General features: G+C 37.4%; 1 protein-coding gene across 1 annotated transcript in view; it reads right to left on the reverse strand.

Moving 5' to 3' along the window:
• Window positions 1–16764: 16764 nt before the first annotated feature.
• Window positions 16765–27715, reverse strand: part of LOC141767983 (voltage-dependent calcium channel subunit alpha-2/delta-3-like) — a 42788-nt gene continuing 31837 nt past the window's right edge. Inside the window, exons 25-39 of the mRNA XM_074635823.1 lie at window positions 27602–27695; window positions 25955–26050; window positions 25724–25845; window positions 25060–25137; window positions 24906–24967; window positions 24771–24815; window positions 24622–24684; window positions 23071–23141; window positions 22863–22938; window positions 22284–22324; window positions 19382–19437; window positions 19142–19259; window positions 18890–19003; window positions 18624–18705; window positions 16765–17677 (exon numbers count right to left, since the gene is read on the reverse strand). Of these exons, the coding sequence (XP_074491924.1) occupies window positions 17585–17677; window positions 18624–18705; window positions 18890–19003; window positions 19142–19259; window positions 19382–19437; window positions 22284–22324; window positions 22863–22938; window positions 23071–23141; window positions 24622–24684; window positions 24771–24815; window positions 24906–24967; window positions 25060–25137; window positions 25724–25845; window positions 25955–26050; window positions 27602–27695 (1211 nt within the window). The 3' untranslated portion in view covers window positions 16765–17584. The remainder of the gene's footprint in view (window positions 17678–18623; window positions 18706–18889; window positions 19004–19141; window positions 19260–19381; window positions 19438–22283; window positions 22325–22862; window positions 22939–23070; window positions 23142–24621; window positions 24685–24770; window positions 24816–24905; window positions 24968–25059; window positions 25138–25723; window positions 25846–25954; window positions 26051–27601; window positions 27696–27715) is intronic.

A 27715-nucleotide genomic window follows, 5' to 3' on the forward strand; every position in this document is an offset into this window, starting at 1 on the left:
ATATGCAGGTGTGAAGTTGGCCTTCCTACTGTGCAGATGCTAATCACATATTTTCTGATCTAGACAACCCACAAAAAACTGACTGGGTTTTCTTATTTCACAGTTTGTGGGTTGGTAGGCACTCCAGATACCCAAATATACGTGCACAAGCACTGAAAAGTTTTTCATTATATGTCCCCTTTGATATTTGTTTAGTAGCAGTACAAACAAAGACAATAGTTTTAGTTAATATGTTTTTGTGCCTTCAAGAAACAGATACTTGTATGACTCCTATGAATCCAGGATCTGGTGATGAAATAACAGGTAGATACAATATTCTTATTATCACATTAAAATGTTAACATGCATTACTGTGGGTTTTTAATAGCATTTGTGGCTGTGCACTTGCTAGGTTTGATAACTAGTACACCTGGCACTAAAGATAGCTCTAACCCTGCAACCCCTCTGAAAACAGCTTCAAGGGAGTATATGTAATTCTTTAGCACTTGAATTCAGTGATTAAATTATGTCTAAATTACTCAGTAACTTCATATCAGTAACAAAGCAATACTGTGCTTTCCATTTTATATATTTGGTGTGCACTGTTATTGGTGGTTGAAAGACTCTAGTTATGCACATGTCTTCCTGTTTGTTAATGTTATGAGAAGCAAGACTGACACCTTTATGGCCTCTATTAATGCAAAACAGAAACGTGGATATGGAAGTTTGTAGCAGTTGTGGCTGGTTGTGGAGTAACTGTGGGTCTGTGCATCTTGCTGGTTTCTGCATTTCTCTGGAACAAAAGAAGAACTGGTGAGAACTATGTTGATTTGTTTGTCTAATGAAGTCAGAATCTGTTTTTTATGTGGGTGTTCACACATACTGTTCTCTGAATATCAGTGTGGTTTCACATTGTTTTCAATTAAAGACAGTTTACATTAGTTTCTGGTGGCAAAATGTAAAAGAACGACTGCTACATCCAGTATCCCTGTTTATTAGGGAATATTGAAGCTTCCTGATATCAATAATCACTGGTTATATTTTTTTGCATTTTCTAGAGGAAGGTGTTTCCAAGAGGTAAGAAATCCTATTTCTCAAATATTAAGCTTGAGTGAGACCCAGTATGTATCTTCTTTTCAGTCATTGCTCTGGATTGTAGTCTTAGTTTCAGATATTCATTCTGTCAGTTGCTCAGGACGTCCAGTCTTCTTCTGACTGCCTCAGAGCTGCTCCACCGGTACAGTTGCAGATTAAGTGCCTTGCTTGAGGACACATGGACATTTGGCAATAAAGTTTTTTGAGGGACCTTTCAAAACAGTCTGAGCAGCAGTGATAACTCTGCCTGGGAAACTAACACCTCCAGCACATTGAAAACATATATGAGGTAGCATACATAATTCAGATATCACACTAGATCCTTGTTAAGTCAACAAATTGACAAAACTTAAATAAAAAGCATAAGAAGGAGGATTTTGGAGTGGTGGAGCAGCAAGTAGGTGTTGACATGAAGGAATCAATACAGTACTAGTGACAACATGTCAGGTTAGAAAGGTTTATTCCATATTTATCCGGCAGAACCTGAAAGTCACACTTTTCAGTGACATCATTTAGATGTTTGGGGAGAGTAATACAGTATATTCATTTGGAAATGTGTACTGTGCTTTTGCTCTCCTCTGTAATGTAGAAACACTCTTTACAAAACCTGTTTTTCTATTCTTCCCCCCCCCATTTAGACCAAATGCAAACATCACTGATTTGCAAGGTGGTTATGATGAAACCTTCACTATCGTCACTTATGAATACAAAACTGGTGAGTTGCTTTTCTCTTCCTAATGTAGCATAATGCTCATAGTAGAGCAGTCAGGATATCAGATTTTCATTACATGGATATCGTGGTCAAAAGAATTTACAATAATTTAATTATTATAAACTTTGTTAATTGTGTGTTTTGTCTCTTTTTTGGCAAATAAATTACACTCAAAATACAAGTGTACGGAGGTGGAGAGAGCGTCTGTGACCATATCTGTACATATAGAATGATTTAAGAGGCGCTGGATTATTTACACAATATTATCATATGTGTATAAACATGATATGAATATTTCATGTTTAAATATCATGGGTATTGTCAATACTGGTATATCACAATGATGTTCATAGACATTGCCACTTGGTGGTGCAAGTTCTGCTAAAATGCTCTAGTGGCCATAATTTGAAGAGGCATAATATGCCATTACAGGTACAAAATGTGCATTCTTATATTACAGCATGACAGATACTAAACATGTGCAACTTTTATATCTCGATAAATGCATAATGCTGGCAAACATTTACACTTCACTGAGGGCAGTTAAGTTATGTCTGTTTCTTTTTCTTCATAGAGTGACAACAACAACACCTCAGAGAGGCCAGCTACATCAGCCCTGAGAGATGCAGTGTACAGCACTCCAAAGTCAATTTGAAATCCAAAAATATTTTTTCTTGCAACTTTTTACACTTTGCTTTCTAATGTACAGTTGTGATGTTTACATTATTTACACCATTATCCCAAAGAGCAAAAACTAGAATGGTGTAATGGCTCAATTGGACTTCATTGAATTGATAGAAACAGAAGCTAGGTCAGAAGATAACGTGTTATGTGTCGCCTTGCTTTAAATAATAAAAACATTATACACAAAAAAGTCCCATTTATTTCAAAAGTTGAAGTTGAGTATATAGCGCTTTAAACACAAAATGTATGTTTGTACCAAAGTGCTTTACACAAGAGATTCACATACAGTATGTACCTCGTACACAAATTCGCTCGCACTCTTGCACGCATGCACGCGCGCTCGCATGCATTGTGCAAAGACACAATGTGTAGGATTTGGCGGCATCTTGTGGTGTGGTTTTTCAGATTGCAACCAACTGAGTACCCCTCTGCTCACTCCTGCTCTGTGGCTCACGTTACTGTGATAACAGTACTGTGGTGTCTGTTCTGGGCTACTGTAGAAACATGGCAGAGCAACATGGTGGACTCCGTGAAGAGGACCTGCTCCCTATGTAGATATGAAGGGCTCATTCTAAGTTAATGAAAACACGATTCTTAGTTTCAGGTGATTATACACTAATGAAAACATCGTTATGAATATTATGTTCCATTCCTTTAAATAGATCCCCGAAATGTTACCCACTGTTCTGTTAAGAGGCCTCAAGTGTGTCGTATTCAGTCTAAATAAAACACAGGCTATGCTTTAAAAAGTAAGTCAAGTGTGTGTGTTTCTGTGTCCTGTCTGTTAATGAGGTTCACTTCTGGTGCTAGCTGTGGTTTTCCTGTGAGCAAGTTTAAAAGTGTAAAATGAAACCGAAGTAAAGAAAGTCCATTTAGTCAGACACACAAGTATCTTCTATCTGGACAGTCTTCTTCACCTTCATCATGGCTAGACGCCTGCTGTTTGTCATCCTCATGTGTAAGTTAAACATTTAGATTTTTTTCATTATTAATGTAGTCTATCAGAAACTAATGCAGGTTAACATTAATATATAATGTCAGCTATTATGTACCTGCATGTTATCCACACTTTATATAGTTGGTGATTTCATGTTATGTGTGTTCCTATTACCTGTGTTGTTGCTCTGTGCTGTTTATTTGTAAACTGTGGAACTGCAGTGCAGAGTCTAAATAATCAAATTTTCCTAACAAATAATAAATATCTTGATCTTGACTCTCACCTCTGTTTGACAGAATTAAACATTGGATGGAGTTTTAATATTCTACATTTTGTTGAAGGTATTAATTAATTATAATCATGTCTATTTATATTGTTAACTCTTTATATTTCCAACAGTTTCCTTTCACGAGATTCTAGGACAAGGTCAGTCTCTGTTTTCACTGTATGGGAAGTTTGGTGTAGTCTGCTATTAATTTGACTATTTTTACACATGGTTTTGTTGTACATTATATTTTTCTTTACTTCCTCCACATTAATCAGTATTTCTCAGTTTGGATTATTGTCATATTAATGTAATTATTCAGTATTTGATATCTCTTTCCTTTTAGCTCTTCTTCCACCTAAACTGACAGTGAATCCACCGGTGATCACAGAGACAGAAACAGTCACTCTGGACTGTCAGACTGCATCATCTGTTCCTGTGTCTCAGTGTTATTTCTACACTTTAAGTGGAGGAATTGTCAGAGTCTTCTCTTGTCTGCAGACACTGACGGGGACTGAGCTTCTTTTGTTGGCACGTCAAAGTTCACCTGCTGAGGTTGAATTGAAATGCTATTACACTGTAGATCTTGGAGAGAAAATATATTCTCCTGACAGTGACACATCCTCCATCACCATACAACGTGAGTGAACACTGCTGCTATAATAATAATAACTTTATTTATATAGCACCTTTCAAAACAAGGTTACAAAATGATTTACAATAAAAGCATGATAAAAGTAATTAAAGTTAAAGTAAAGTAACTAGATAAAATCATATAAATAAAAGTTACAACAATGCGCCAACAGTTAAGAAAAAGCCATAATATAAAAGTGAGTCTTAAGAAGAGATCTAAAGGAAGATGCTGAGTTTGTTCCACAGCTGAGGTCACCTTTGTTGACAGGTTTGTATTTTGGAACCGTTAGTAGAGCCTCATAGGGAGTCAGTAAATTACAGATAAAGGCAGGAGCCAGACCATTCAAGGCTTTAAAAACAAGCAGTAAAATCTTAAAATCAATTCTAAAACTCACAGGTAACCAGTGAAGGGCAGCAAGGATCGGTGTGATGTGGTCGCTTCTCTTAGTACGTGTTAAAAGCCTGGCAACAGTGTTTATATCAACTGCAATCTTTCTATAGACTTATATTTTAAGAACTTGCTACAGTATGAGCACAAACAACAAAGTGACTCTCAACATGTGGATCGAGTCCTCAAAGGAAGTGTTAGAAGAATATCAATGGGTATCCTCTGCCATTATAAATTCACCATCAGAAATGATGTTTTAAAAATTAAATTTGTAATTTTTTAATCCAGCATCTGCTTGACTTTCAGCATCTCTTCAACCTAAAATGACAGTGAATCCACCGGTGATCACAGAGACAGACTCAGTCACACTGATCTGTCAGACTCCATCATCTGTTCCTGTGTCTCAGTGTTATTTCTACATTTTAAGTGGAGGAACTGTCAATAACTTCTTATGTCGTCAGACACTGACGGGAACTAAGCTGCTTTTGTTGGCACATCAGAGTTCCCCTGCTGAGGTTAAAGTGAAATGCTTTTACATTGTAAAGCGTGGAGAGAAAAATGATGCATCTCCACACAGTGACGCATCCTCCATCACCATACGCAGTGAGTGACTGAGTTTTTCCACATCTACTGATATTATAGTATTATGTCTTGATACAGTATCAGCACAAGAAAAGTTGTGTTGTGTAATATTTCAGGTATGAATTTGTTTTTAGGGGTTACAAACTGCAGAACAAATAGAAAAACACTGATTTAACAAATGTAAAAGTGATGAATATTTTTCCGAAGTCTGATAAATAAATGTTCACGCAGATTATTTTATACTGATCAATGATATATATATGTATAACATATTAAAGACACATCAGATAACACATAAATTATTATTTTAGGTGTTAAACGTGTCTGGCGTATCACAGCTGGACTTCTGTTTGAAATCACAGACACACACAGTATCTTAAAGTATACTTGATTACATTTAGTTCAACAAAGCGATGCCAGTTGTGATTACAGTTTGGGAAGTGAACCCAACTCTTTGTCTCCTCGTAGTCATGGATACAGCTTGACTGGTGAGCCAGAGAAGACGTGGATACTCATGCTGCAATGACTTAATGCATGTGATAGAAAACATCTAATGAAATTGGCCTAAAAAAATACGTCATCCCCACAGCACTCTATTGACTTTATTAATACAGTTATCAACCAGGAAGTTAGCATCGATTGCAAAAATAACTCATATCAGGGTTTTAGGTCTCATTCCTGCAGCACTCTATTGGGACTGCGCAAATTAGACATGCATTAAAGGATGACTGCATCTGTTTTTAATTTAATTTCATTTGAAAATTGAGACATTGTGCCATCAGAATCATAATCAAACATTATCACTGTATACTTAGACATATAATACAAATACACAAATAATAAGGCTGTCCCATGGAGTTGTTTTTCAGAAATATTTATTTATTTGTACACACTGGAAATGTATCATCTTAAATCCATCTTTTCTTACTGTAGATATTGTGGAGAGAGTCAGGCATGACCCCGATGATGCCAACATATAGTATAACCACAGATAGGACATTTTCTATAATAAGGAAGCAGTCCAGAACATTATTACATAGCACCTAAATATTAATTAGTTTGGAAATTTGAAGAGGTCTTTGTCTTTTTATTTGCCAGGTCTGACTGTTAGCAGGCCTCATGCTTCTACTCTGGTAACTCCTGTAAAACAAACATCAGGTAACAAAATACAGATATTAACTGTGACTTTGGTTAATTATATGTGTTTCCGGTATTCAGTATTTTGAAATGTACTTTTGTTTGTTCACCAGGTTGGACTGTTGGTACGCCTAGGAGCACTGGTAGTTTTATCTCTACTTTCCTAACATCAGTGAAATCAGCATCAGGTAATTATTCTGTTTTTCAGCAATTCACACTGACTCTTTAGAAAATGTTAAAGTATATACAATATATTCACATGTAAACTGAATATGTCTTAACAAAGCACATACCAATGCGATGGTTGCTGATTGGTCACTCATCTAGTGTGTGATGGATATGCAGCTGTGAAGTTAGCCTTCCTACTGTGCAGATGCTAATCACATATTTTCTGATCTAGACAACCCACAAAAAACTGACTGGGTTTTCTTATTTCACAGTTTGTGGGTTGGTAGGCACTCCAGATACCCAAATATACGTGCACAAGCACTGAAAAGTTTTTCATTATATGTCCCCTTTAATATTTGTTTAGTAGCAGTACAAACAAAGACAATAGTTTTAGTTAATATGTTTTTGTGCCTTCAAGAAACAGATACTTGTATGACTCCTATGAATCCAGGATCTGGTGATGAAATAACAGGTAGATACAATATTCTTATTATCACATTAAAATGTTAACATGCATTACTGTGGGTTTTTAATAGCATTTGTGGCTGTGCACTTGCTAGGTTTGAGAGTTAGTACACCTGGCACTAAAGATAGCTCTAACCCTGCAACCCCTCTGAAAACAGCTTCAGGTGAGTATATGTAATTCTTTAGCACTTGAATTCAGTGATTAAATTATGTCTAAATTACTCAGTAACTTTATATCAGTAACAAAGCAATACTGTGCATTCCATTTTTTATATTTGGTGTGCACTGTTATTGGTGGTTGAAAGACTCTAGTTATGCACATGTCTTCCTGCTTGTTAATGTTATGAGAAGCAAGACTGACACCTTTATGGCCTCTAATAATGCAAAACAGAAACGTGGATATGGAAGTTTGTAGCAGTTGTGGCTGGTTGTGGAGTAACTGTGGGTCTGTGCATCTTGCTGGTTTCTGCATTTCTCTGGAACAAAAGAAGAACTGGTGAGAACTATGTTGATTTGTTTGTCTGATGAAGTCAGAATCTGTTTTTTATGTGGGTGTTCACACATACTGTTCTCTGAATATCAGTGTGGTTTCACATTATTTTCAATTAAAGACAGTTTACATTAGTTTCTGGTGGCAAAATGTAAAAGAATGACTGCTACATCCAGTATCCCTGTTTATTAGGGAATATTGAAGCTTCCTGATATCAATAATCACTGGTTATATTTTTTTGCATTTTCTAGAGGAAGGTGTTTCCAAGAGGTAAGAAATCCTATTTCTCAAATATTAAGCTTGAGTGAGACCCAGTATGTATCTTCTTTTCAGTCATTGCTCTGGATTGTAGTCTTAGTTTCAGATATTCATTCTGTCAGTTGCTCCGGACGTCCATTCTTCTTCTGACTGCCTCTGAGCTGCTCCACCGGTACAGTTGCAGATTAAGTGCCTTGCTTGAGGACACATGGACATTTGGCAATAAAGTTCTTTGAGGGATCTTTCAAAACAGTCTGAGCAGCAGTGATAACTCTGCCTGGGAAACTAACACCTCCAGCACATTGAAAACATATATGAGGTAGCATACATAATTCAGATATCACACTAGATCCTTGTTCAGTCAACAAATTGACAAAACTTAAATAAAAAGCATAAGAAGGAGGATCTTGGAGTGGTGGAGCAGCAAGTAGGTGTTGACATGAAGGAATCAATACAGTACTAGTGACAACATGTCAGGTTAGAAAGGTTTATTCCATATTTACCCGGCAGAACCTGAAAGTCACACTTTTCAGTCACATAATTTAGATGTTTGGGGAGAGTAATACAGTATATTCATTTGGAAATGTATACTGTGCTTTTGCTCTCCTCTGTAATGTAGAAACACTCTTTACAAAACCTGTTTTTCTATTCCCCCCCCCCCATTTAGACCAAATGCAAACAGCACTGATTTGCAAGGTGGTTATGATGAAACCGACAGTATCGTCACTTATGAATACAAAACTGGTGAGCTGCTTTTCTCTTCCTAACGTAGTATAATGCTCATAGTAGGGCAGTCAGGATATCAGATTTTCATTACATGGATATCGTGGTCAAAAGCTTTTACAACAATCATATTATTATATACTTTGTTCATTGTGTGTTTTGTCTCTTTTTTTGGCAAATAAATTACACTAAAAATACAAGTGTAGGGAGGTGGAGAGAGCGTCTGTGACCATAACTGTACATATAGAATTATTTAAGAGGCGCTGGATTATTTACACAATATTATCATATGTGTATAAACATGATATGAATATTTCATGTTTAAATATCACGGTTATTGTCAATACTGGTACATCGCAATGATGTTCATAAACATTGCCACTTGGTGGTGCAAGTTCTGCTAAAATGCTCTAGTGGCCATAATTTGAAGAGGCATAATATGCCATTACAGGTACAAAATGTGCATTCTTATATTACAGCATGACAGATACTAAACATGTGCAACTTTTATATCTCTATAAATGCATAATGCTGGCAAACATTTACACTTCACAGAGGGGAGTTAAGTTATGTCTGTTTCTTTTTCTTCATAGAGTGACAACAACAACACCTCAGAGAGGCCAGCTACATCAGCCCTGAGAGATGCAGTGTACAGCACTCCAAAGTCAATTTGAAATCAAAAAATATTTTTTCTTGCAACTTTTTACACTTTGCTTTCTAATGTACAGTTGTGATGTTTACATTATTTACACCATTATCCCAAAGAGCAAAAACTAGAATGGTGTAATGGCTCAATTGGACTTTATTGAATTGATAGAAACAGAAGCTAGGTCAGAAGATAACGTGTTATGTGTCGCCTTGCTTTAAATAATAAAAACATTATACACAAAAAAGTCCCATTCATTTAAAAAGTTGAAGTTGAGTACATAGCGCTTTAAACACAAAATGTATGTTTGTACCAAAGTGCTTTACACAAGAGATTCACATACAGTATGTACCTCGTATACAAATTCGCTCGCACTCTTGCACGCATGCACGCGCGCTCGCATGCATTGTGCAAAGACACAATGTGTAGGATTTGGCGGCATCTTGTGGTGTGGTTTTTCAGATTGCAACCAACTGAGTACCCCTCTGCTCACTCCTCCTCTGCGGCTCACGTTACTGTGATAACAGTACTGTGGTGTCTGTTCTGGGCTACTGTAGAAACATGGCAGAGCAACATTGCGGACTCTGTGAAGAGGACCTGCTCCCTATGTAGATATGAAGGGCTCATTCTAAGTTAATGAAAACACGATTCTTAGTTTCAGGTGATTATACACTAATGAAAACATAGTTATGAATATTATATTCCATTCCTTTAAATAGATCCCCGAAATGTTACCCACTGTTCTGTTAAGAGGTCTTAAGTGTGTCGTATTCAGTCTAAATAAAACACAGGCTATGCTTTAAAAAGTAAGTCAAGTGTGTGTGTTTCTGTGTCCTGTCTGTTAATGAGGTTCACTTCTGGTGCTAGCTGTGGTTTTCCTGTGAGCAAGTTTAAAAGTTTAAAATGAAACCGCAGTACAGAAAGTCCATGTAGTCAGACACACAAGTATCTTCTATCTGGACAGTCTTCTTCAGCTTCATCATGGCTAGACGCCTGCTGTTTGTCATCCTCATGTGTAAGTTAAACCTATAGATTTTTTCATTATTAATGTAGTCTATCAGAAACTAATGCAGGTTAACATTAATATATAATGTCAGCTATTATGTACCAGCTTATGTTTTGTCTTTTATATAGTTGGTGATTTTATGTTGTTGCTCTGTGCTGTTTATTTGTAAACTGTGGAACTGCAGTGCAGAGTCTAAATCTAATCTAATTTTCCTAACAAATAATAAATATCTTGATCTTGACTCTCACCTCTGTTTGACAGAATTAAACATTGGATGGAGTTTTAATATTCTACATTTTGTTGAAGGTATTAATTAATTATAATCACGTCTATTTATATTGTTAACTCTTTATATTTCCAACAGTTTCCTTTCACGAGATTCTAGGACAAGGTCAGTCTCTGTTTTCACTGTATGGGAAGTTTGGTGTAGTCTGCTATTGATTTGACTATTTCTACACACGGTTTTGTTGCACATTATATTTTTCTTTACTTCCTCCACATTAATCACTATTTCTCAGTTTGGATTATTGTCATATTAATGTAATTATTCAGTATTTGATATGTATATCTCTTTCCTTCCAGCTCTTCTTCCACCTAAACTGACAATGAATCCACCGGTGATCACAGAGACAGAAACAGTCACTCTGGACTGTCAGGCTGCATCATCTGTTCCTGTGTCTTGGTGTTATTTCCACACTTCAAGAGGAGGAACTACCAGACGCTTCTCTTGTCAGCAGACAATTACGGGGACTGAGCTGCTTTTGTTTGCGCATCAGAGTTCACCTGCTGAGGTTAAAGTAAAATGCTCTTACACTGTAGAGCTTGGAGAGAAAAAATATTCTCCTCAAAGTGACACATCCTCCATCACCATACAACGTGAGTGAACACTGCTGCTATAATAATAATAACTTCATTTACAGTATATAGCACGTTTCAAAACAAGGTTACAAATTGATTTACAATAAAAGCATGATAAAAGTAATTAACATCCACAACTCAAGATTTAAACTAGATAAAATCATATAAATAGTTACAAAAATGCACCATCAGTTAAGTAAAAGCCAGAATATAAAAGTGAGTCTTAAGAAGAGATTTAAAGGAAGATACTGAGTTTGTTCCACAGCCGAGGTCACCTTTGTTGACAAGTTTGTCATTTGGAACTATAGGACCTCATAGGGAGTCAGAAAATCAAAGATATAGGCAGGAGCCAGACCATTCAAGGCTTTAAAAACAGGCAGTAAAATCAATTCTAAAACTCACAGGTAACCAGTGAAGGGCAGCAAGGATTGGTGTGATGTGGTCGCTTCTCTTAGTACGTGTTAAAAGCCTGGCAGCAGTGTTTATATCAACTGCAATCTTTCTATATACTTATATTTTAAGAACTTGCTACAGTATGAGCACAACAAAGTTACTCTTAACACGGGGATCGGGTCCTCCATTGGCCATTGTAAATTCATCATCAGAAATTACGTTTTAAAAATTCCATTTTCAATTGTTTAATCCGGCATTTGCTTGATTTTCAGCTCCTCTTCCACCTAAACTGACAGTGAATCCACCGGTGATCACAGAGACAGACTCAGTCACACTGAACTGTCAGGCTCCATCATCTGTTCCTGTGTATCAGTGTTATTTCTACTTTTTAAGTAGGGGAACTGTCAGAGGCTTCTCTTGTCTGCACAATCTGACGGGGACTGAGCTGCTTTTGTTGGCACATCAGAGTTCACCTGCTGAGGTTAAACTGAAATGTTTTTACATTGTAAAGCGTGGAGAGAAAAATGATGCATCTCCACACAGTGTCACATCCTCCATCACCATACGCAGTGAGTGACTGAGTTTTTCCACATCTACTGATATTATAGTATTATGTCTTGATAAAGTATCAGCACAAGAAAAGTTGTGTGGTGTAATATTTCAGGTATGAATTTGTTTTTACAAACTGCAGAACAAATAGAAAAACACTGATTTGACAAACGTAAAGGTGATCGATATTTTTGGAAGTCTGATAAAAATCCCCACAGCACTTTATGACTTTATTAATACAGTTATCAACCAGGAAGTTAGCATCGATTGCAAAAATAACTCGTATCTTGGTTTTAGGTCTCATTCCTGCAGCACTCTATTGGGACTGCGCAAATTAGACATGCATTAAAGGATGACTGCATCTGTTTTTAATTTCATGTCATTTGAAAATTGAGACATTGTGCCATCAGAATCATAATTAAACATTCTCACTGTATACTTACGCATATATACAAAATACAAATACACAAATAATAAGGCTGTCCCATGAAGTTGTCTTCAGAAATATTTATTTATTTGTACACACTGGAAATTTTTCAGCTTAAATCCATCTTCTCTTACTGTAGATATTCTGGACAGAGAGTCAAGCATGACCCCGATGATGCCAACATATAGTATGAACACAGGTAGGACATTTTATACATTAAAGAACCAGTCCAGAACATTATTACATAGCACCTCCATATTAATTAGTTTGAAAATCTGAAAAGGTCTTTGTCTTTTTATTTGCCAGGTCTGACTGTTAGCAGGCCTCATGCTTCCACTCTGGTAACTCCTGTAAAACGACCATCAGGTAACAAAATGACAGATATTAACTGTGACTTTGGTTAATTATATGTGTTTCAGTGTATTCAGTATTTTTTAAATGTACTTTTGTTTATTCATCAGGTTGGACTGTTGGTACGCCTAGGAGCACTGGTAGTTTTATCTCTACTTTCCTAACATCAGTGAAACCAGCATCAGGTAATTATTCTGTTTTTCAACAATTCACACTGACTCTTTTGAAAATGTTAAAGTATATACAATATATTCACATGTAAATTGAATATGTCTTAACAAAGCACATACCAATGCGATGGTTGCTGATTGGTCACTCAGCTAGTGTGTGATGGATATGTAGGTGTGAAGTTAGCCTTCCTACTGTGCAGATGCTAATCACATATTTTCTGATCTAGACAACCCACAAAAAACTGACTGGGTTTTCTTATTTCACAGTTTGTGGGTTGGTAGGCACTCCAGATACCCAAATATACGTGCACAAGCACTGAAAAGTTTTTCATTATATGTCCCCTTTAATATTTGTTTAGTAGCAGTACAAACAAAGACAATAGTTTTAGTTAATATGTTTTTGTGCCTTCAAGAAACAGATACTTGTATGACTCCTATGAATCCAGGATCTGGTGATGAAATAACAGGTAGATACAATATTCTTATTATCACATTAAAATGTTAACATGCATTACTGTGGGTTTTTAATAACATTTGTGGCTGTGCACTTGCTAGGTTTGAGAGTTAGTACACCTGGCACTAAAGATAGCTCTAACCCTGCAACCCCTCTGAAAACAGCTTCAAGTGAGTATATGTAATTCTTTAGCACTTGAATTCAGTGATTAAATTATGTCTAAATTACTCAGTAACTTCATATCAGTAACAAAGCAATACTGTGCTTTCCATTTTATATATTTGGTGTGCACTGTTATTGGTGGTTGAAAGACTCTAGTTATCCTCATGTCTTCCTGTTTGTTAATGTTATGAGAAGCAAGACTGACACCTTTATGGCCTCTATTAATGCAAAACAGAAACGTGGATATGGAAGTTTGTAGCAGTTGTGGCTGGTTGTGGAGTAACTGTGGGTCTGTGCATCTTGCTGGTTTCTGCATTTCTCTGGAACAAAAGAAGAACTGGTGAGAACTATGTTGATTTGTTTGTCTAATGAACTCAGAATCTATTTTTTTACGTGGGTGTTCACACATACTGTTCTCTGAATATCAGTGAGAAGTGCTGACCGCCAGCCGTAAGCTTCAGTGTTCAGTCTGACGAACAGTCACATTTGTCCTTTACACACATTCTAGCTTGTCTTAAAAACAGGAAATATTTAATGCATTTTCACATTTGTTCAGTTGAACAGACTTCACGTAGCTAACAGCTACTAAAATAACTATTGTGGAAATCATCAGCTTGAACAACATGCTGCATCTCAAACGAGAGATGAGCGTAAACCACACGTAGAAGAAACCACCACTGTACTGAGACAGAAATAACCTCCTTTGCTCTGGTCTAACTCTTTTTCACACGGGAACAAAATATTGTATGAGAAGAAATGGTACAGAATTATTCCCTCAGCAGCTTATTTTGTGAACTTGAAAGTGTAAAGCTGCTTGTGACCATCAAATTCTTGAATCCAATCAGCTGGACTGAAGACTTATGTCTTAATTCAGAGAAATGTATTATTTGATATACAGACTTTGTGTCTTTCTCTCGAGTAGGTCCTGAGGAAGTGAACAGGCAACCGGAGTCTCAAAATGACATTGTAAGTCTGACATGAGCGACTATATTAAATATATTTTCCATTTATATTGATATATGCAACAGTTGGTTTCTTTCTTTTCCCAGTTGGACACATACCATTTGTACACCACCATCTCCACGGAGCCTGCTGCATCAGCCCTGATGGGTATGGAGTACAACACAGTGCAGTTTCACTGAAACACAAACTGTTTTATATTGAAAGAGAAAGCAGACGGCCTGAAGAACTGTTAGAAATGTAAACCTTGTGTTTGAAGTTGACTGGTATAATCTATAGGAGTGATTTTCAAAGTTGGGGGACGTCAGGGGGTCCTTAGCAAATTGGAGGGAAGATGAGGGAAAATGCTAAAATATATATGCATATTTTTTTTAAATAAAATTGTATTATTATTATAAAATACACAAAAATTGACACTTTTTTGAAAAGGAAAAGGAAAGGACACAAGCACACAGACACAATGTTGTTGAATGTTGTTTAAGTAAACTGACAAAAAAATGCTTCTAATGGAAAACAGAAATATTGAATCTATTGGAATGATTGCTGATTTGAAATTCAAATAATAGTAATAATTATTATTATTGCATTGATAAAAGTAAGGAAATATATTCAAAAGTTTTATCTTATTTTTCTTACATTTGCAGTATTGTCAATGGGTTTTTAAAGACATCTTACAAAGGGGAGGCCCTGGCCATCGGCTAACGCTATATCGGGGGCCTTGGCATGGAAAAGTTTGGGAACCCCTCATCTAGACTAATGTTGGACTGCTGTAATGTATTTTTCTCAGATCAACCAAACTGTCAGATTAAACCAAACAGCTATTAACGTTTTCCAATTTTGACAGCTAGATCCAATTTTTAAGTTGAGTTTTATGAACAAAGCACAGTGTGGGTTTCAAACAGCATTTCAATTTAGCTTCTTTCTTAGCTTTTTAGAAATATATTTTTAATTGTATTTAGTTTTACTGATATATAACCATAGACTGTATATAAGAAGTGGACGTAGTCACCGTGAGGTAATCCACTGGTTTGTGGACTGCCATTTTGAAGCTTTGAGTTCTGCATTTTGTCTGTCACCATCTTTGTTATTTGCAACCGCTATGTACAACCGAACGCTGAATAAGACATCTTCAGGTGACCAAAAAGGTTATAATTAACTTTAATGAACTGAAAACACACTGTGAAAGGGTTAAAGTTGTAAAGCGAAAACACAGACAACTCCCAGACCGGACAATGCCGTGGTAGCGACCTTTCAATCACAAGGTAGCCACGCCCTAAAGCATACCCTGCTTTATGGTCTATCTGACTCTAAATGGGACCATAATTTACTAAATGAACATCATGCTGTATTGAAGAAGACTTTAAACTAGTGATTAAGACCATGAACTCATGTTTACAATGTTTACTGAGGTAATAAATCAAGAGAGAAGTAGGCTCATTTTCTCATGGACTTCTATACAGTCTGATCGCTTCAGACCCCGGAGTTGCCCCCTGTATATAACTAGAACAAACGTTTAGTTTACTCCTGTTTGTAATTTTTGTTCTGTTTTCTAATGTATTTTCTGTATTTTTTGTAACTGGATATATCTTGTCGGAGACTTTTGTGACTATGCATTATAAATAAATGTATATGCATTTACAACTTACTGCTTCTGTACATTTGTTACATGTTTTAGTCTACAGTCTGCCAATGATACCATACATTTGATTGATTCGTATTTTGTTTTTTTTAGGTAATGTCACGAAGGCTCTGAGCCCCCCCAGGATTTTGTTAAGATTTAAAGACCTATATTGTGCCTTATTAGCTCTGATTTGACTAGAGGATTTTGGTTTCTAGTTTTTTTTTGTTTTTCTGTTATATCCTTCTCTTATTCATTTAGCGATTCCTTCTTTATTTTCACCTTATGTGTCATGTCTGGTTTTACTTCCCACCTTTGGCCCGCCCTGATTTGTTTCACCTGTGTCTAATCATAATGTTCTCCTTGTGTATGTAGTGTTTTCCCTCTTTCATTGTCAGTTTGTCGTTGCTACTTGTGAGTAGTGTCCGTTTTTTTCCCTTGTGATAGTTTTTCTCCCAGTGTTTTGAGTTTATTTCTTGTGACTTAACTTTGTGGATTGTCTTATCTGCGTTTGGGTCTAAGCCTGTTATTCCGAAAGCGTGACAGTTAGTCTCTTTTAGTCTCATTAATTGTTCCATGTCAGATACCACACATACAAACATCACCACCACATCCCCAGACACATGCTCATGAGAAAATAACACAAGGGGTAAATAAAGGAAGGAAAATATTTCTTTGTATTTATTCATCAGCTTTCTCAAACATGAGGTTCAGAGTTATGTGGTCACCTTGACAAATTATGGCTGGATATATGAATGTAACATTCTGTGATCTTCTTCATGCATCTTTAGCTTGTCTGAAATGTCTTCTGCCAGTTTCGTCTTGTTTTAAAGCTTCTAATTTTCTCTGGTCTCTCAGCTATTTTTACATAATCCATAATATTACAGACACCAAAAAGAATTTAGTTACAAAATAAATATTTGAAGAAAGGAAACTATGACGGTACTGTCGACTGTTTTTTAGCAACTTTCTGCCAAAAATAAAGACCGCTCTGCATTCACACATGACAAAAGTGCATTTTACATTCTGCAGACTTTTACATTAGCCTCACAACAAAGAAACAAACATATTTGATGTCTTACTGTCATCCTTTGCACAAAGGACTTGTTTTATGCTTTGGCAAGAAATACCTTGTTTTTACTGCTGACGTACTGTATTTCTTTTTCTTATTTAATTTCAGCACACATTCTGGACAATATGGCAAACTTTCAGTGGCGTGATCGGCAATGCTCTGAGCAAAGTCACCAAGCGATCCCATTATTCTCATTTTCTTTTGCTGCACCACATCGCTTATGTTTTCTGCATTAATGGATGTGAGCCTCAGTGCTACAGATAAAGATTTTTTTCTTAGTAGAGCGCTGCCTGTTGCAGAGGTATGAGCAAATTCATTTCTGATTGGCCATGTTCTCTATGTGTTTATAAGCATCTTCTTGTTGATTTAGTCCTTACTGATGTCCAGTTGTGCTGCTGATGGTCACCTGCTGATGGTCGCTGCGATCAGAGGTAGCAGAGCTGCTGTTAGAGGACCGGAGAGGCGTATTGCTGAACCACACTCCATGGCATTTTCCTGCAGAAGACACAGTCATTTGTGATACATATGAAGCTGTTCAGGGTATGATTGTCAATATGTTTTACAGTAAATATGAAGCTAAAGCAGCTATTTAGCTTAGCTCAGCATAACATAAAGACTGGAAGCAGGGGTAAACAGCTGGCCTGGCTCTGTTCAAAGGTAAAAGAAATAATCTGCCTATGAGCATCTCTAAATATTTTCTATTCTTTTCTATTTCTTGGTGAGGAGCAGTGACTTCCTGGAGCTTTGCAGTCACCATGAGGTTGTGGAAACTCCAGGAAGTCAAGAAAAATTCTAGCACGTAAACCACCGTTTGTTTCTGTGCTCCAGGATCAACTTCACTGTATAACTACATGTAGACACACACACACTTGTATGCAGACAGACCAACACTTTCTCATCCCAACTCGTCACATACCGACGCTTTGTCAGACCCCTCACCGTCACTCTTTTCGGTCACAGTAAACACGTGCTTAATGTTGTGAATTAAACAAAAAACACGTGATTAGGTTCAGGCAATAAAACCACTATAGTTAGGTTTAGGAAAGAACTACATGGTTGGGCTTAAAACTACTACGTTTGTAAAGTGAAAACTGAACGTTGTGAACACGGTTCACGAACGAACAGCTGATTGTAACGTGATGCACGAGACAAACAGCAGTCTCCTGGATGAAAGCCTTGTGTTTATTGGACACATCCACCTCCCCTCCCACCTGCCCTGTGGGTACCTTTCGCTCTTTAAACTGCGTCACCACAGCACTTTACCTGAGCGTTTAATATTGATGCAGATGGGTTTACATTGTAGTTAATGGTAAACCCGGTGTGTCTCATACTGACGCTAAAGGGTGCCTTGTGCATCGGTATCTAACGGCGACGGCCGTGACAAAGCGCCGTATTTGATGCCCTGGGAATGAGAGCGGCCTGGACAAACACTTCCTCGTACCTCAGGGTGGAAAGGATGACATGATTCAGGCTTCTTTCTGTCCTTCTGAAACTTCAGTCTGTCACATTTTAGTGACTCGTTGTGTTCAAAGGCGTCAAGGATGTAAATAAATCAAAAGAACACACAACTCATTTAGCCTGATGTAACACTTAGGTCAAAAAATCACCCTAAAGAAGAAAAAAAATTATTCTCACAGTCAGTAACTCATAAATATTCTTATTTCTGCTTCCACATATCAAACATCTGTGTTTCATTGGTAAAGGATATACATGATCTCGATGGGATCCATGGTTACCGGAGGAGAAGTGCTGCAGTCACACTTATTGTCCACAACAACCATGAAGAGGTTGCTGCTGGGAATCTGCTGTATGACAAAAGACCTGCGGCCCAAACAGAGACAGAGACTAGTTATAATATGATTAGTAGCAGACTGAACATCTACTGTTTGACATGGATAGATATTGTTAAGGATTATTTGATGATTGACTGTGTTGTTACAAGTTGGCCTGAAGCAGTACCTGACACAGCCCTCACAGTCGATGTTGCCCGTTGTTTCTTTGATGGTGCGTTCGGAGACGAAGGCCGGGTATTCTGTATCACACGGCACCATCATGGTTTTACCCCGAGGTCTATGAGCTGAATGTGTGACAAAGCAAGTTTAACAGCAGTACGTCAACAAAACCTCCACTTCTCCTTCTCATACTCTCTCACACATTCACCTCTCTTTCTCACACGCCTGTTACGTCAACTATAGTTACCTTTAACTGAGAGATCCACGTTCCACCAGCTGTACAGGTTAAATTCTAGTAAAAAACTTAAGAGAAAAACACAAAAATCCTCGTAAAACAAATGTTTCCAGTGACAGTTATGACAAAATATGAATTAATGTGAGTTAATGCAATGATAAGCATTAATTAATAGTTAAAGGTCATATTTAATGCTCATTTTCAGGTTCATACTTGTATTTTTGCCCCTGCGACAACGTAGTTGTTGGTATATAGCGCTCCGCGTGTCCTTACGTCCGGTCACGTGTCACACTTTCGTTTCCGGAGCAGAGCTCAAAAACTATTTAACTTAGGAACTTCAAATTTGGAATGATGGTTGACAGTGGTCTAGTTGTGCCTTTTGGAGGTTAGAAGTCCAGCGTGCCCAAAAGTTTTTGAAATTTTGGCCAAAAACTGTGTTTTTTTTTTTTTTCCATTAGTTCCAAAAGGCCTTACTTTAGTAGGGTACAAGCGGTGAGCGGGGGTTTGTGAGCCATGCTCACTTTTGCCTTGTTTACATGCTTTTATGTTCCAAAAAACATTATTTTCCTCATACTGTCTGCCTGAATATGCCTGTATTTACCCTCTGTCTATTTCAATGGAATTGCGTTGCTAGGCAACAGCTTGGGTCCATGTTTACTTTCTGTCAGCTGATGTCATTCACATATGCTGCGTCCGAAATTGCATACTCACTACATTCCCAATCTGTGTACTATCGTTCAACATACTTTTGTGTTAATAAACAGTAGTAATTTATGTCGTCACTTCCTGAGAGCCTCCTTGCAGATGTGTAACCATGGTAACCCGTGCCAACCTCATGTGACGAAAAATGGTTTCTGAGAATCAAAGTCTGAACTAATTTAAAATATAAATATCATGCCTAGTAAAGTGAAATCTTAAACTTACACTTAAAGTGTGTTTGTCGACGTCTGTTATGAACGTTGTCGTCACTACCGCATTGCATTGTGGGATATTTATGCCGCCGTGGTGTCCAGCGTTTGCATACTGTAATATTTCACCAGAAATAGTATACAATTCACATACTATTGGTTTCATACTAAGATTTTGGGCATAAAAAAAAATCTCACATACTGTTTTAGCGTGCTAAATAGCATGTGTAGTACGCAACCGTACACTGCAACCGGAAATAAACTGTGACACATTTACAATTTTTACGATTAAAACGCTGAAATGGTCTAAATATTGTTTAGTTGTGACGTCACAAAATTACAGAAATCCTAACGGCTTGTATCAGAAGCACAGTTTCTGAATACGGGCTGTGTGTCTTTCGGTCGACCACCATGGCACCTTATTTCAGAAAAAATATGAACAGTAGTCAACAGAGAGAGATAAATATTTTTTGATCCCTTTTGAATTGCGCCATGAATCACACATATGATGTTTGTCAATTAAAAACACAATTTTGCAAGTCAAGAGAGTCGCAGTTTATTGTAAAACTGTTGAAGTATCAGATGTGAAAACGCGTAATTAGAAGACTACACACCAAAAAGTTGCGTAAGTGACGTCTCTCTCGCTGAAGCTAGGATTATTGTGTGTATCGTACTAGGATGTACTCACGCAAAGGGCGGAGCTTCACATCTCTATTTAGCGTTTCAATACTTTCATAGTATTTAAATAGCACTTAAACCTGCTTTATAATAAAAAACACATGAAAATGTCATTTTTTATAATATGGAACCTTCAACTAATGTCTTTCTAAAAGGCATACATAGTTAATGAGAAAATTAATTCATATTTATTACCATTTAAGCACAATGATAAGTCTTAAGCAACCACTAACTAATGTACCTTGTTACTGGTTGACTTTTAGAAATAACTTTTTAACTGATGAAACTAATGATATTTATCAAAATGTTTATTGTCCACTTCCATCATGTGAGGAGTACTTGTCACTCAGCAGGCTGGTTGGGTTAATTAACTGAGGAGGAGCAGCTGTGGAGCCGGATGTCCCTGATGAGGATCAGGTGTGTGAAGCCTTTATCTAGCCCTGGTTTCAGTGATCAGATGCTTCATTCTGTTGCTGGTTCTAACTGTGTAGAGGTGTGTCTATCTGCAGAAGTTACCACGTGAACCTATCTGCATGATGTGCTCACCGTTTTCTGTTTGCTCTTCAAGCTTAGTCAGTTAGAGGCAGGTCTGTGTGGCCTGGCTTCTCAGTTTTGCCCTGGCATTGCTGCCAGTGTCTCTTTCTTTAGTCGGCTTCTCTCTGTTTCTCGTGACCTTGTGTTTACAACATGGGAAGTTGTGTACACAATATTCTTGTCGTTCAAGTGTTTAAGTCTTGAGGAACACTGCTGCTAAGCAACGGCAATATTAACGTTACTGTCGGCGTCTAGAAGCCACAGAGGCTAACAATTTAGTAAGCTATCAAGTGGGTAACATAATGCAGGAAATGGAAAAAGCATAATGACAGAGGACAAAGATGAGGTCGTTGGGAATATCAACATTTTCCTCAGATATATTCTAAAATTGAGAAGAAAAACAATAAACGACTAAAATTACAATACAATATATATTCACTTATTATTAAAAATTAACTTCCATGGCTTCCGCCATTTCTCACAACATCAACAAACACGTCACAGGTCGTGAACTCTGAGCTTTCAGAAACTTTCCACTTTTCCGTCCCATTTAAAGGCACCACTTGTGATTTTTGTGGTTACCCTTCTGGGGCTAACTTTAAAATTCCCCATGGTCCCACTCCCCGTTACCCTGACACTCCATCCTTCAACTTACTACTTTTTGTTCTTATAAAATACCAACTATTAAGAATCAATATACCCATATGATAAAGAGATACCACATTGTGTACATCATGTACCATAATTTATGGGCCCATGTAATGTACACTTTTTTAAATGTTTTGTGTTCTTACATGACGAGTTCAGTCAGGAGCCACTTGACAACAGTGAAGGGCTGAAAGAGAGAGAAAAGTATTGAATGAAATAATGTGTGAGGTTGTTTAAAGGTGCAATATAATAACACTGATAACATTCAGCCACTAAATGTTAGATTCTCCCTCCCCTGTTGCATTGCATTCCCCCCAAAGTGGGATCGAAAGTCCGATATGTTCCACAGAGATAAACAAAACATTCACTTTGGACCGCTCAATTTAAAAAAAAAAAAAAAAGATTAAATCACAATCATGAAAGGTTTTTTTTGAAAAACCATACACTAATGTGGCACCTTTCTAAAAGCTCTGTGGATGCATTATTATTATTTTTAAATTATTTGTCTACATAAAAATGTTATCAATATGACTTTTAAATGTCTGACTTCATTTTAAGACTGTGCTCTATACTGTTGTTGATACTGATGTTCAACAGTGTTGACCACAAACTCTGAGATGAGGTCTTTACTGATGATTTTAACTGTAGATGTACAGTAGTGAACCACAGATGATAAAATGATTGCGTCTAATGTCTCCATCTTTAAAGCTGGCGTTCTGTCTTACATCTGATAGAGTGCGAGCGCTGTCTCTGCTCCCAGCGTAGTCTTTGCAAACGGCCTGGTAATCAAACAGCATGATCCTGCAACACAAACAGAGCAGCAGAGGTTGTAACAACCATCAATTATGACGTTTATAACAACATGCTATTAAAGTCAGGTTTAATGGATCAGTCGAGGGCTCAGAGAGAGAAATGTTATGTTGTGTCTCAGACCTTTTGAAGGAGCCCATCTGGAGAAGTTTGTTCATAACAGCACCCTCCACCGCTCCAAAGAAGAGCCCTGTCTGAGAGAGAAGTTATGTCAAAGCACACAGGCACAGAGCGTAAGAAGACACTACAGGCAACTACATTGTTTTTCACGCGCTGGTCAAGTTTTAGATTTAGGGCTATTTTGCTTCCATAACATGTCATCTTTCAAACTAGTGGGAAGAAAACATCCAAACTACACATTTAGGTGTTTATTTTACAACACTTTGTCTATTTGTGTCTGTAGATTTCTCCTAAATTCACCAAAAGTTACCGTTAGATAATGCCTCATTTGCATATTTAAACGTACAATCTAATCTATATTATGAGGGTTTTTAAAGAGGGGTTTGTTTATTTATCATTCATAGCCTGATAGAACATATTATTCCTATAAACATGGCAAAAATTGTTTTTTTAATGGCTGTTGACAGAATTTTCTGATTTATGGAGTGATACAAAGAGATATAAAAAAGTCCCTCTGTAAAAACCTTTGACTCTAATATGTAAACAAAATGAAATAAGAATTTTGAATCTGGTTTTATCCAACATTCAGATTTCTGTTCTAGAAATGTATGCAAATCAGCACATATCTAATAAGACAATGCATCATTTGCATATTTAAACATACACTTTCAGAAAACATGGAATACAAAAAGTAAGTTATGAACTGGGGAAGTTCACCTTGGGTATCTCCCCGTAACACACACACACACTGGGTGGACAAAATAATGGGAACATCCAATGAAAAAGGACTTTATCTTGTAAATAAGTAAGTTGTTAATTTTTTCTAGTTTAAAAACAAATTGCATCAGCAGAGAAACTGGTATATATTTCAGGTCTGTGTTTACAGTAGAGGAAGCCATCTCGTCAGAGTCGGTGTTTTATATTATCAGATCTAAACATTATTGAATCTCTGTGGGATGTTCTGAATGCAAAGTTTAGACTTTTATTGCCTTCCTCTTCTATCTTTCGTCCTATTTCCCTCCAGATCTCTCAGCTTTCCTATTTGGAAGAACGGCCCAGTGTTGCTCTGTGAACATGTTCAAGACTTGTGATAAAACATTTAAAGAGGACCTATTAGGCTTTTGTGCTTTTTCCCTTTCCTTTTGTCGTGATATAGTTTTTTTGTGCATTTAAGAGGTCTGCAAAGTTACAAAGCCCAAAATCCACACCTAAGGGAGTTCCTCTCCCCCACAGAAACACTGCTCCTGAACTGCCTCAAACACCTTGAATGAAGTCCGGCCTTTTCTTCCCGAATGTGGTGATGTCACCAAGTAACACGTTTACACGTTTCAGACAGAGAGTGAAAATAGCTGGTATGAGAAAAAATAAGTGTTTTTTGAATATTAAAGCATGCAAACATGTTCTAGTAGAAACCCAAAATACAAGTATGCACTTGAAAATAAGCATGATAGGTCCTCTTTAAGGAAAACTGAAGCAGCTACGGGGGTTTCTTATTTATTATTTCAACTTTTGTTCATAGATGTAAACAGGCATACACAAACATGCACACAGTACCTGAGATGGCTCCTCTGTGACAAGAATGAAGGCATTGTTGTCAATGAGATAACAGTTAATGTCCTGTCAGAAGGGCGAATAAGAAGATTAGGTTAACGAAACAACCTGAAAAAAGATTCAAAAGCCAGAGTTAATGTGATTTTTCTTACCTCGTTATCACAGCTAATGCTACATTTTCCATCCAGAGCTGTACACTGAACACAAAACAGCTGGTTAAGCTTCACACTTATTTAGGGAGCTCATTGTGCTGTAAAAACATGCTGCAGTAGTTGTTGTGTGGTTACCTGTCGGCACGCGGTCCAGAACTTCCTCTGAAAGAACTCAAGCTTCATCTGGATGCCAACAGCTGAGCACAAGACCAGGTGCATAAGAGACCGTACAATATCCAACAATAAGTCTTAACATGAAGACAATAATGATATGAAAGGTGGTTGTTACCTGCAACAATTGGAGACTTCCTGTCATCCAGGAGCTGAATTGCTGTGCTGGCCAAAACCACGCTCTTATTTTCTAAAGCTAGAGAGGAAGAGCAGAGAACAATGTGTTCAGATTACACTTTCTGCTCACTAGATGGAGCCCTTTACTCAGCAGCTCCAGTCGGCAGACTGAAACGAAACCGCAGTACCAGTCCATTACATTATAATGTCCAGTCAGAGCTTTTTCTACAGCCAGATGATTTCTGAAATGGGAGCTGTGATAGGAACATTTCAGGTTATGAGTGGATGCAGTTATCATTAACAGAGGAGAGGTGGTAAATGTCCTGGAGAGTGAAGCTGAATCCTCCATCCTCTGGCTAGCAGAGGGAACGTGGGCCACATTAACTGCAGAAAAGCTGTGAGGGAGGTGAGCTGTGCTGCACATCCTATCAGTGGAAACCAGTAAAAACCACAATCCATAACAGAGAGAGGGACATAGAGAAAGACTGATTAAGATGGTAAAATGCTGAATGACAAAAAAGTACTTCATGTAACGCTGCAGTCGATAATTTAGAGTAAAGTGGATTTATAAGATGCAGATTATTTAGCAGCAGAATGCAGTGCAGTTTTGCTTTTATTTTGTACTGCACACTTGAGCCTCCATCTCCACTGTTTGTCGTGCATACCTGTGCCGAAGGGGATGGAGTAGAGGAATGTGCCGGGGACCTGCTCTGCAGCTCTCTTGTACCACAGAGGGAAGTGATCAGCATTAAACACACCCTCCTTGTCCTCCGCTGTCAGGAAATCTCTGAGGATTTGAGGACGAGGAGCAGAGGATTAGATTCATCAAGCACAATCACGGCCTCGGCCTCGTGCTGTAAGTAATGATTAGGGAGATGTTGAGGGGCGGGACTTACCGATTTGAGAGATGGTCGGCGGGTACAAACAGGTTGGTCCTCGACAGGCCGGTGCGTGTACCCAGGAAGGCAATCTCCACTCCTTTGTCTGAGTTCCTGTTGGTGTAATGCAGAGTAGTAAAAACACATCTGTACATCCTTTGAAACACTATGTTACAATGCCATATGTAATTTAGTTTATTTTCAAACTTGTATTATTTTATAGGCTCGGTTATGAATGAATTAACAACAAAACAATAATAAATAGATCATCTGTTCATACTGGCTGTTAAAAAACACCACAAACACATAATGTGATTCATTGTAAGTGATGCGGGTCAAAACCCACAACCTTCATTTTGTGCAAACACGCATTTTTAAAGTTCAGCTGAAACAAATACGAGGCTTCAGCAGTTTGATGTATACAAATGTCTTTGAAGTATAAAATGCCCTCTTTGTGTTTCCCTCTGTCCACCACTGTGCACCAAGGAAACGGCTGTAACTTTGAAAGATATACACTTGATTTGAGTAAATTAGACTGATGAAGCCACATATGAGACTCAGCTGAAGCCCCATCTCTTACATTGCTTTAAGTAAAGTACGTACAGAGGGAACAGTTAAAGCCACCAACAGCAAATGTGTGCATCACTTTAACCCTCATCCTACCAAAAGTATCCTGGGTTCCTGCAGACCCCAGATACGTTTTGTCATATCCCACAGGTGCTTTACTCTTTCATTACAATTTTGCATGACTTTGTCAATCGAATTTGTTCCTAATGACTTCATATCATTGTTTTCCGTTTCTGTTTTAATTAGTGCTTTTTTTGAAAAGATCGATGTATTTGGGGTCCCGGGGGACCCCAGGCAAAAACACCCAATTACAGCCTATGCAGTTAAAATAGATAAAACGTTTGCCATGGGTCCTAATTTAAAGTATCACACACTATCACCGGGGTAGGGGCACTCTGTCAGTCATTTTGAAGGAGACAGATACAGACGCCGCAGACACAGATTTCCTCATTTTCCCTATCTATTTTCCTTTTACACAACAACACATTACAATTTACAACATTGACGGTAACTTTTCTAAAATACTAATCTTTTTTTTTCTTCAGATGACATTAATTGCATAACTAATAATGTTTTGAGAAGAAATAAGTTAACCATAGAAATAGAATGCAGTATTATATTTTCTCCTTGTAGGTTAAATAGGTTGGTAGGATGATTGGGGGTTAAGTCATACAGTAATTTAAAAAAAAATATGAAGCTATAATTACTGGTAAAAAATTGAGATATGATTTTAGAGTTTCTGTAAAAAAATGTTGGTGCAACTTTCTAAGAAGGCATACATACTAAAGCGTTTGTAACTAATGGTTTCATTAATGGTTAATAATGCTTTATAGATCAGTCATAAGACATTAATAAGAATCATTTGGGGTTGCCAGGTTGTGAAAAATCCCTTTGCCTGGCTTTTCTTCTACCTGATCATGGCAACTTGATGGAATATTGTAGGAAGCTTTCATTAATGATTTTCAAACATTTTATAATTTCAAGTTTTTATAATTAACAATTATAGTCGATGATTTACAAACATTAGAAAACCCTATTAATGACTTACCAACACTTGTAACTGTGGACTATTAAAGCGAATATAAAGCATGTTCTTACTCTGACTTGTTGAGGGCCAGTCCAGTCCAGTAGGCCTCCAGCGGAGCAGTGACCACAGCATCGAATAACACCTCCTGGATCAGCTCTCTGTCACCTGCAGAACATCCATCTCTT

Source organism: Sebastes fasciatus, chromosome 1 (genome assembly GCF_043250625.1).
Source record: "Sebastes fasciatus isolate fSebFas1 chromosome 1, fSebFas1.pri, whole genome shotgun sequence".
NCBI lineage: Eukaryota > Metazoa > Chordata > Actinopteri > Perciformes > Sebastidae > Sebastes > Sebastes fasciatus.